At 39.3% G+C, this 12,104-nt stretch overlaps 1 protein-coding gene across 2 annotated transcripts; it reads left to right on the top strand.

Moving 5' to 3' along the window:
* Positions 1–234: 234 nt before the first annotated feature.
* LOC135246612 (integrin alpha-L-like) lies at positions 235–10,990 on the top strand. Of its 2 annotated transcripts, none has more exons than XM_064319988.1 (8): positions 235–390; positions 2,049–2,114; positions 4,328–4,453; positions 4,706–4,795; positions 7,876–8,006; positions 8,526–8,668; positions 8,997–9,150; positions 10,162–10,990. In XM_064319988.1, exons 1-8 carry the CDS (start codon positions 315–317, stop codon positions 10,348–10,350), a joined length of 975 nt encoding a protein of 324 aa, XP_064176058.1. In that variant the 5' UTR covers positions 235–314; the 3' UTR covers positions 10,351–10,990. The 2 variants fall into 2 exon arrangements, with proteins under 2 accessions (XP_064176058.1, XP_064176059.1); XM_064319989.1 differs by having other exon boundaries at positions 4,358–4,453; positions 10,162–10,989.
* Positions 10,991–12,104: the final 1,114 nt, after the last annotated feature.

Below are 12,104 nucleotides of genomic sequence, written 5' to 3'. Positions count from 1 at the left end.
ATGAATTTTTTTCAGCATGAGTTTGAGGACCACTGCTGTATAAACTGCACGTCCTCAAATGACTGCTTTTGGTCTTCCCATTAGGTACCGGTAGCGCTTACTATTTGTAGCTGCGGTTTCCTCGTTTATTTTTCACATTTTCTGACCGGTGAGAACATGTCACCGCTTCCTCTGTTTTTGTAGTCACAGGGGAGGGGGGGGTGTTTGCCTTCACTGACACCCCGTCATGTTAATCAAGTGTTTTTTTTCCCATTCAGCACAGCTCAGAACAGGCAGCTTTCCTCAATTCTGTGTCTCCCTGCCGAGTATGTGAGATGGATGACATCTACAGCTATGCAGAAATAGTGTTCTCTGACCTGGAGAAGAGGCCAGCGGCAGATCTCTTCAAAGGTGAGACCTTTCTTTACATTACATTACATTACATTACAGGCATTTGGCAGACACTCTTATCCAGAGCGACATACAACAAAGTGTATAACCAAAACCAGGAGCAAGTGTGTTGAATACCCTAGAGGGAAGTACATTACATTACATTACAGGCATTTGGCAGACGCTCTTATCCAGAGCGACGTACAACAAAGTGTATAACCATAACCAGGAACAAGTATGACGAAACCCCTAGAGAGAAGTACCGGTCCAAGTACAGGGAACAACCGCATAGTTCAACTTGGACCCTGGTGGTTAAACTGATTAACACTAACAACGAGAACGGCAACAACGCAATCTATGGAAAAATAAAAATAAATAAAAATACAAGTAGTCGTTAAGACTGGCGCATCAACTAAGTCACCTATTAAACAGCTGCCTAGTTACACCCCTAAGTTTAGTCATTTACAGGGGGGGAAGGGAGGGATGGGGAGAGGTGCAGCCTGAAGAGGTGGGTCTTCAGTCGTCGTTTGAAATGGGTCACAGTCTCAGCTGTTCTGACCTCCACAGGGAGGTCATTCCACCATCGTGGGGCCAGAACAGACAGGAGACGTGTTCTGGAAGTGCAGGTGCGAAGAGGGGGAGGTGCTAGGCGTCCTGAGGTAGCAGAACGGAGGGATCTGGTTGGCATGTAGGGTTTGAAAATCTTGTGAAGGTATGCTGGGGCTGATCCCTTGACTGCCTGTACAGTTCCAAGTGCAGGGAACGACAGCATAGACTTTCTCTTCTGCTCTACTCTAATTCTTTGAGGGAATATAGCTGTTGTCTGTGCTTGGCCCGCTCCTATGGCTTGGTTCTGGGTACCTTTCCTCTCAGAAATCAGAGCTTACGCAGGTAGCGTTCAACCCCAAAAAGGTTAGACAGCAAACACTTATACTTTCAGCGAGATTTAGTCCCGTTCAACAGTCATTTTATGCCACTGTCTTACTGTGTAGGTGACTTGGAAAAAAATCCCTCAATCACTCTTTAAAAACCTACTTCTGTCAGTGTGTTGCTTTTTTTGTAAATTAGTTCAATTGTCACAGTCATTTTACGTCTCAAAATAGTGTACTGCATATCCTACTGGAGTTCAGGACTGAGAGCGTAGCATTTATTTTCTGACTCAGGGGAACCCCTCTAAAATGAATACTAACTTCTCCACATCTTATCTTTAATTACTTTTTAATCAGCTTTCCTTTATATATCGTCAAGTAACAGTGCATTATATTTAATGGACCAAGAAAGAGGCCCACTTCTTCAGGCTCGCTGTCAAACTGCCAGCGCACTTTCACAGTTATTCACTTTCCTTGTGTTGCCCTGTTTGGCCTTCCTTCTTTCACACAGATGCCGAACACAGGAAATGTGTGTGCTTTACTGTGAAGGGCTACAGCATGAGTAGGTGGATTGTGGTTGTGGGTGTGGTTGTGTTTTAGAAACTGTGCTGTGCTGCTCAGAAAATGAAGCCTGCAGTTGGTTTTGTGAAATATATTTTTGAAATTTTCAGTCAGTGTTCTAGATCTCATCGCTGTCCATCACCAGTGGCAATTGTTACAGCAGCATTAGAATGTTCAGTTAAGAATGTTCTAATCACGTATTTGTGATCTTACAACTCAAAGGGTTCAAAATCTCTCTTTCTTCCACAGGAGATCAGGATATCTATGCCACTGCTGCTGAGCAGGAGTCAGGAGAGAAACAGAACTGCCCTGTCGGTTAGTATATTCACTATATGCACCAGAACTCACTTAGTTCACTTTATTTACGACGTTTACGTTAAATTACATTACAGGCATTTGGCAGACGCTCTTATCCAGAGCAACATACAACAAAGTGTATAACCAAACCAGGAACAAGTGTGTCGAAAACCCTAGAGAGAAGTACCGTTCCAAGTGCAGGGAACAACCGCATAGTTAAGCTTGGACCCTGTAGGTTAAACTGACCTAGTAGTTAGTTAATGCACTCATCTTAAGTCAACTACGAAACAGCTACCTACAACCCTAAGCTTACAGTCCATTTAGAGATTACAGGCAGGTAGGGAAGGATGGAGAGAGGTGCAACCTGAAGAGGTGAGTCTTCAGTTGTCGCTTGAAGTGGGTCAGTGTCTCAGCTGTTCTGACCTCCACGGGGAGGTCTATCCACCATCGTGGGGCCAGAACAGACAGGAGATGTGTTCGGGAAGCGCAGGTGTGAAGAGGGGGAGGTGCCAGGCGTCCTGAGGTAGCAGAACGGAGGGGTCTGGTTGGTATGTAGGGTCTTGTGGAGGTATGCTGGGGCTGATCCCTTGATTGCCTGGTATGCTAGGACCAATGTTTTACATTTGATGCGAACGTTTACAGAGACAGATGCTGTTCTTTATTTTCAAAAAATAGTTTATTTGTTTCCATGGAGGACCACATTGGGAATAAGGGTTGTCAGAAATTATTTCATGAGATGTCCTCTGGGCTCAAATATTCCATACGTTATATTTCGTGCAATTTATGTTTTTTTTTAATCACAAATCCAACATACCACATATTTGGACATGTTTTAGTAGAAATTTTCTTGTAAATTACAAGCACTTCAGGTTCCAGTGATGCACTTCTACTGCTGTTACTGTACAAACGAGCATGTTTGGGATAATGTTTTGTGTTCGTTGTTTTATATCCTATGTCTATATTAATAACAGATTTTGAGTGTTTTATGTCTATTGTAGATGTAAAAATAAATCCGCACTGAGATCAATATAGTCTTATTTGTTATACAAAATAACAAAAATGTATATTGTAAAAAAATGTATTATTTTGCCCTCCAAAAGGACATATCTTTCAGACCTCTTGCATGGTGACTTGTCCAACTTTGATACAATAAACTTCAGCAGGTGGGCAGAAATGATAATGTTGTAATTTAGTTTACACCATACAGCATATTGAGAAACACTGGGTTAGAAACAGGGAAAAAGGTTTGTGGCAGGCAGACCTGTTATTTTTTGTGACAGATGTATGACCGTCAAGACTTTTTGACCGGTGGAAACAGGCGAGGCTGGAAAAGTAGCAGACGCATGGTGTTCTTACGCGTTTTCTCACTTTGTTACGGCATGGTCTGGACGGACAATTAACCAGATCATGAGTGTGCCTTTGTGACTCACGGCTGTGTCTAGGGTTAGTGAAGTGGGTACCGTAAAATCTACAAGGCATGCATTGTGAAATACATGGCAAAGTCATTTAAGCTTTTATTCAACTTGTTTTTGATATCAAGAATTCAATTTTAACTAGTTATAATTTAAATGCTTTATATCAAGAATTCAGTTTTAACAAGAAATTATTTGAATTCCTGATGTCAACAATTCTGTTTTAACTTGTTAAAATAAGTATTCTTGATATCAATAATTGAATTTCAAATCGTTCTAATGTTAATGAGTTTCATTGACATGGGTCAGTGAAACTCCCCTGTTCCTAATTCTGCCTACTAATGTGGAAAATTGTATCATTTTGAAAATTGTATATGATTTATTTCAAGACTAAACATTTCTGGCATGACCTGATTTTCCTGAAATCTGAAGTGTTTGAGATCGAGAGGCCTAGTAGAATGACATTTAAAAAAATTTTTTTAAAACAACAATTTACAAACAATAATTTCTAAAATACACATACATAATATTAGGTTTGGATTTTTAAATTATATATGATGTATTTTCTGCTGAATACTGCTTTATACAGCTTAACTAACACAAGGATTTAATGCAAAATAAATGCCATCTTAATTTTGGAAGGATTTTGACTTTTGAATCACGCAGATAGATAGTTTGACAGACAGACAGACTGAGACACAGAGATAGATAGATTGATTGATTGATTGATTGATTGATTGATTGATTGACCTGGTGAAACATTGATATATAACTCATGTTTACTGTCTGTAATGCATGCCTCCTCTTTGTTGTGTACAGAACACACAGGCTCCTCTCCTCTCTCTGCAGCAGAGAACAGTGGCACCCCCTGCAGGTGCAGCCTGGCCCTGCTAGCTGTACTCTGCCTCGCTCTGCTGGGTGGTCTCACTGCACTGGGGATCCTGTGTGAGTGTAACCAGCTTCCCTCTAGTCACCATCTTACCAGGCGAACCCTCCTCTGAGCCACTACTATAATACTTAACAAAAACAACAACAACAACAATAATAATAATAATAATAATAATTCTCATTACAGATGGTATCACACAACTGAAGTTTCATTAGACTACAATATTAAGTTTTGAAGCCAAACAACAGTAAATATAAATCTTCTAATTCAAATTCCCACCATTTCTTAAATCTGCCTTCCTGCCACAGACGTTCAGAAAAGCAACCGATCGGACGCCCTGGAGGAGGAGAACAGGGAACTCTCCATCTCTCTGTCTTCTGTGGAGCAGAGGCTAGCAGGTCAGTCTGAAACCGCAGACTTGTGGCTGAACGCATACATGTGAAGAAGCACACATACGCCTAACTTTTAAACAGCCAAACTTATTTTAACAAGAATACTGTACATCTATAAACTTAAGTTCTTAATGTACTATTTGAGGGGTAGATCTTGGAGAGGGAAAGGCTCACGGGTCACTTGGAAAAAGCTAATAGAAAAGCACATTGTCCATTTTCCTTTAGCGGTGCAGAATGTCCTATCCATTGCCTTCCAGACCACATACAAGACCAGTGTTTATATGACCAGTGCTACCCACTGAACCGCATGCCTCCTATATATATATATATATATATATATATATATATCAATCCATCCATTATCTATACCCGCTTATCCTGAGCAGGCTTGCTGGGGGTGCTGAAGCCTATCCCAGCATGCATTGGGCGTGTCCACGTAAATTTCTTACGGGTACTCCGGTGTCCTCCCACAGTCCAAAGACATGCAGGTGGGCTAATTGGAGACTCTAAATTGTTCAAAAGATTGGCAGCCTGTCCAGGGTGCATTCCTGCCTCTCGCCCAATGCATGCTGGGATAGGCTCCAGCACCACCCGCGACCCTGCTCAGGATAAGCAGGTATAGAAAATGGATGGATGTATATTTATATATAGATTTATATATATATATATATATATATCTAAATAAGCCTAAATATTTTCAATAGATCCAGAAAAATACAGACTTATTAAAAAATCTGAGTTATGGTGAATAATATTCCTCTTTATATAACCGAAAGAAAGTTGGAGGAACAGCAAGTGAGACACAGAAATGCGTCAGAAACACTCTCTGCTTATCGAGGTAAGAGAACTGATGCTACATTTTATTAACTTTTTATTTTTTATTTATAAAATAAAAACACAAAGTGTCTTAGTAAGGTGTTGGGCAACCACGAGCTGCCAGAAAAGCTTCAATGCACCGTGGCATAGATACTACAAGTCTCTGGAAGTCCGCTGGGGGGGTAGAACAACATTCTTCGTCAAGATATTTCTTAATTTGGTTTTTTGATGGCGGTGGTGGAGAGCGCTGTCTAAGAGGTTGGCCCCATAATTTCCCACAGGTGTTATTCTGGGTTGAGATCTGGTGACTGCGAAGGCCATAGCATGTGATTTAGATCATTTTAATACTCATCAAACCATTCAGTGACCCCTTGTGCCCAGAGTATGGGGGCATTGTCGTCCTGGAAGATACCACTCTCGTCAGGATAGAAATGATAGGATAAAGGTGATCAACTCAATAGGTGATCAAAAGCTTTGCATTAATTTGCAGTGGCCCTTTTCTCTAAGGGGACAAGTGGGTCCAAATCATGCCTCCCACAGCATAACAGAGCCACCAGACCCCCTCACTGTAGGAGTCAAGCATTCAGTGTCACACGTGCACTCACGCACTTATCAAAGACATGGTGAAGGATGACTCATCTTTCCATATCACCTTTTTTACACACCTCTGTAGACCAGTGCCTGTGGTTTTTGTACTGTCGAACTCACACAAAACAAAGATGCCAACCACAAAGTTGTCATAAAGATGTTGTATTGGCTGAAATAGCATCACATGTGCACTTATCAAGTGTGGCACTGGAGCGTTTGTGATGACTAATTTTAAACAACCCATGCGCTGCTTCCAGCAAACAGCAGCCTAAATGCCCGTACATGTCTTTGCATGGGGGGGATGGCAGACACAGACTTCTTGATAAGCTACTTCCCATTTTATTTGTACCCATGCAATATTTTTAAAGTTAGTTGAAAATACAGAATTTTCAAATACAAAGTGTTTGATTTAATGGAATTATTTGAAAATACAACATAAGGCCAGTGGTGCAACATGCGCAATTGCACCAAGCTGTTGAAAGACTTGAAAAGCACTGGATATGTGTGTCTAACCTTACAAAAAGATGGAACTGCACATATAGCTGTTGAATGCTCTGACAACAGAAAAAGAGGAAATACAGTAATAGGCCCCATACTTTAAAAATATTGCATAGGTACAAATAAACTGGAAAGTAGCTTATCATAGCTTATCTGAGTTTGCTATGGTAAATATCTTACCATAACCTCCATGGTATTTCATGACTTTTGTGGTGTGGACATGTTTAGAAAGAATTGAAAAACTATAGCTTAAAGGCATACTATGCAGGATTTTTAGCCTTGCTGTGGTCCTGTGTTTACAATCAAAGAAGTCTCCTCTGTCTTCAACCCCGCCCACCCACTTCGAGTACCCTACCTAACATTGCAAGCTGAATAGCTGGAGGTAACATTACTTACAGGTCCAGGAGAAACTAAGTGAACTCTGTGCTGCTTTTTGTCCCCTTGGCAAACTTCAGCTGATGCCACTGAAGAAAAGCTATTCCAAGGTTAACTCTAGTTCTTGAGTGAACCCTGTCAGTTTGTCTTTTTGCTTCCCTGTATATGGGTTTCTTCAGCTAGCTAGCAACAAACTCTCTACTAAAATCAGTTCCCAAACCATAGGATCTGTAGCCACACCCACTCCTCCCCACACAGAACAGAGTGCCACACCCAAAAACATCCTGAACACATTTTAGAATAACAAGTACAGGTAAAGGTCCACAAATTCAGTAAAATTGTGTGAAGACAAAGATTTACCAAAGATTTGCATCATAGATATACCTTAGCATGGTTATTTTTACAATATTTTCAAGGTATTTGAACGCCTTTTTCAACATTTGAACGCCTCTATCTATGAGCTTTTGTCAGACACTGAACACCAGCAAGGTCTTGGTCATTTTTTTTATTGGCAGTCCTAGCCCATCGAGGTCACACCACTTAGTCTCACCTCTTCTTTGCCTGGGCTTTATTGTGACTATAGCGTGACTATTTGTGATCAACCTTTTTACACAGTTTCTAAACTTATAGTTCTCAAACCTCTCCAATTCATAGTAGCCGTGGAACTCGAGATTACAATTATACTATATTGTTTTTTATTAATTCATATATGTTCATTACGATTTCTCCTTTTTACTGATTATCACTACAAGCATTTTGCCAAATGTTTGTGTATCAAAGAATTTCTGCGACATGTCTTGTTTACTCAGAATGCACTAAGAGGAAAGTGGACCTTGCCTTCCTGTTTGATGGGTCAGAAAGCCTGAAAGCAGACGATTTTAAGAAGAGCAAAGACTTCATTGCTGACATCATGAAGACACTTTCAAATACCTCTATACAGGTCTACACACTTGTATTATACTATGTGTACACCATACACGGCAGCCACTTCATTGACATAATTTGCTAAAAAAATATGTCAATGAAGTGGCTGCACCTGCAGATTTGCTTCTTCAGGTGCACATGAAGTGCTTTCTTTGACTCATTCACATATGCATTGTGATAAAAGCAGCAGTTGATGTCACATGCATTAGAGGACACACACATTAGTAGCAAGTAGCAAGATCTTGAAGAAAAATATTTTCTATAGATATCTCCAGCATTCAAACCTCACAGTCATAAAGATCACACAGTCAACCACACACTGGAATGTGATGCTGATAGCCAAATTTTACTTTACTAATGGACCAGCTGAAATTAGCAGATGATGTGTAGCTTGAAATATGAGAGCAATCAATCTGGATAATATGGAGTGATGGAGAAAGTGCATGGACCTTATGGAATAATGTGGAATAATTGTCATGTGGAATAATTGTCATTAAATTGTTATTTCATGAGAAGCTTCATTTAAATTTTTCAGTTTGCAGCAATGCAGTTTTCGAAGACGTCCCGCACTGTTTTCACCTTTAAAGACTACCAGGAAAAGAAGGCATTGGATCTCTTAGAAAAGGAACAACACATGAAGGACCTCACCAACACATATGGTGCAATGTACAATGTTCTGTGAGTCACTTTTTTCTTAGATGGCTAAAATCAATATAATAATAATAATAATAATTGTTGCGATGAATTGAGTCGTGACACTTACCAGCCCGTGATGAGACATTATTCAAAATCCAATACAACATCATACAATAAGATAGTTGCAAAAATGAAAGACAGATACATTCACACAAAGCATGCAGATATTATATCCATGTAAATATCTCCCCAACCCCTTACCATCAAATTAAAATCACATTGTTGGACCTAACATTTTGCATTTGAATGGATTCTGTGATAAAACATTCACATGAAGTACATACATTGTATAAAATTTCTTATGTTTCAGAAACGATATTTTGAGCAGCAGCACAACAGCTGGTGCCATTCCAGGTGCTACAAAGGTTCTAGTCATCATCACAGATGGAAATCCATCTGACAAGGATTGGAAAAAGGTCATCAAAACTATGGATGACAGGCATATCACCCGTTATGTTATTGGGGTAAGATATGTGTAAGAATTGTTTTTCTGATACGTGAATTTACCATATCCAAGAGCGACTTACGAGATATTTATCAGAAAATTGCAATATTGAAAATATCACAACACCGCGTGTTTTTGTTCTTCAGTTGGTCTCATTGTGTCTTTTTGCTCAAAAACAGATAGCGGAACGTTTAACTTCATACACACATGGGACATTGTACCATCAAATTATATTATGTGGTCTACACTGGAAACTCCTAAATTATTTCTTGCATGCATTGTTCTCCGATAACATTCTGAAATAAATATATTAAATGATTTTGCTACCATTCTCTGACTGTTCTGCTGCTGTTTATATCTGGAGACATGTGCATTCTGGTCCTGACCCTGACAGTTCTCCAGTTTGTAATAATGATTGAAGTTTTATGGAATTCTGCACTCATAAAAAACTTGGTTTTATTACATTGAAATTCCACAAGTTTACTACCAAAACTGGATTAGCTAAAGGTAAGAGGAGAGAGAGAGGCTGTGCGACCAGTGCACAAGTAAATAGGTAGAGGCAGAGATTCATTTTTTACATTGCACATATTATTATCAAGGGAGGAATTCCTTAAAAATATAAACATTGTTTTCCCCAACATCCAAAGTATGAGTGACTCCAAAATTATCTATAATATTAGCAGAAGGGCCTATAGCCCCACAAGCATGTAGCCACATGCCACAAGATAATGTACATAAAGCGAACACTCTGCATCAAATATTTATATTTGAAAAATGTTTTATTTACTGTTAATTGTTTTTTTGCATTGTGAACAAGTTTTTATTATTATTATTATTATTATTATTATTATTATTATTATTATTATTATTATTATTATAGTACTTGTTGCATGTTGTATATGTGGTTTCCAGGTTTCTGTGTATTGTATGTGTTGCTTTGGAAATATGACTTGTTGTCCTGCCAATAAAGCACATTGAAATTGAGAGAGAGGGAGAGGGAGAGGGAATAATTCAGTCTCTTATTTGGCAGGTTGGGAATGTTGCCCGGGAGACACTGACAGCCCTGTCATCACATCTCCCCAACAAGAATACTACCTTCCCCATGAATGACTACGATGGACTGAAGGGAGTCTTGCATAGTCTACAGAAACAGATCTACAACATTGAAGGTATTATCATATTGAGTATCCACCCATGGAATACACTGGTTATTACTTAATTTTTTGTCTTTATGTTTGTGTTTAATCTAATCAACAATTAAAATACTTGGCAAGACACATTTCTAAGCTGTCTGCAGTTCCAGAAGTCATGTAACACGAAACATGTAAACTTGGCTCTGAAGACTTAGGACTTGCCTTCCAGTAGCCTGCATTCTCAGGGCTTTTATAGAACTAATGTAATTATTAATTTCTGTTGTGTGGACCTCTGTAGTGTGGATCTAGGCTTGTGTTAAGATAAGGGGTGGGACCATTTACTTGAGTAAACACTCGCCAGCAGATTCATCATCATTCAGAAAAAAAAACTGTAAAATCGTTAAAAAAAATAATTGCCAGGTTAAAGTGTTCATTACCTATGTGTTGCATGACTGGCCTACAGATCTTTATTGTATTTTAAAATGTCACTATGTTAATTGTTCAAAACAAGCTTGTGTCTTATGAGAGCATTTTTGCATCACCTAGCTTTATGCATTTGACACTTGTCAGGATTAATACAATGGCAAATCACAGCATAAGGAAAAGCCACACATTCTCTCACGCATCTGTATTCTCAATTGTCACCTTCTCTTTTGTTTGTTTTGCTTTGGAACCACTGGCAAGTGTAAGAGATGGTTAACATCATTTAGTGCATTTATTTTCCCCCATGCCTCAAATTCCATTATTGTTGTAGTGAGGTTTATTCATATGAATGGAGTTTCAACAACCAATCAGAATTTGGTACGTCAGTAGAGCCCAATTTAATGAAATACAATTGGTCAGAGAGCCAGAGCTCCCAAAGTTCCTGTGTATAGTTAAACATTGTTACATTTCCCCTGTTGGTTCAGAGGGTAATGACGTAAGTCGTCAGCCTTTGGAAACAAGTCATTATACACAGCTTATAAGACACGTTATCCAGGCACTTAATTCAACCACATTATTTAACACTTTAACATCAAGGGTAGAGTAAGTAAAATCAGGTAATCAGGTATTACAAGTTTTATGCTATTGTACGGCAGGTCAAAGAAGTCTGCTTCTTATCAGACCCTCAGGGGAAAACAGACTGCTTACTGTGCTGATGGGGAGTCAGAAAGTGTGATGAAGAGACAAATCTCAGTTGAATAACGTCCGATTGGATCAGTATTATGTGAACTTTTCCATAACACAATGTAAACATATTTGTATTGTTGGAAAACTGATGTCATGGGAAACAAGTTGATGTCTTTAGTGGTGGGGTGCTGACTAAATATCTTGATACCTATGGGCCAGCACCCAGCCAGATGCAAAGGTTAACCTCTGCGTGATGCTGACAGAGGCAGTGCAAGCAGGATCATTGATCTATACTGTTTTGCCATGATTGTGTCTTTATTTGATGACTTGGTGTTTTGCTTTGATCGTTTTTGTATATAAGGAGAGAAGTGCAATGGTTTGGGGAGACTTGTCAACATGGTCTCCTGCGTGTTTAAGCCATTTACGCATATAGCCATTTCACCACTCACATTTTGCATCATTGTATGTTATCATTATTACTAATAATAAACTGCATTCATTTTAAACCTTTCACTCTTACCACAGCACATATAGCAGTTGTAAGGTCCTAGCATACACATAGAACTTAAGATATCTGCACCTCGTAGTCACTCGCCTATATACTGGTGTGGCAGCAGGATACACAATTGTATTTATGCTGGCTACACAGGCCAAAGACATATTCGCATCTACCAAATTAGTTCTACAGGCAACATCCAGGTACTCATAAACCTGTGAGTTGAGTGTGAGG

Source organism: Anguilla rostrata, unplaced genomic scaffold (assembly GCF_018555375.3).
Source record: "Anguilla rostrata isolate EN2019 unplaced genomic scaffold, ASM1855537v3 scaf0569, whole genome shotgun sequence".
In the NCBI taxonomy this organism is placed as follows: Eukaryota; Metazoa; Chordata; class Actinopteri; order Anguilliformes; family Anguillidae; genus Anguilla; species Anguilla rostrata.
Note: the sequence above shows the minus strand (reverse complement) of the source record. Positions and strands in the feature narration are given on the sequence as shown.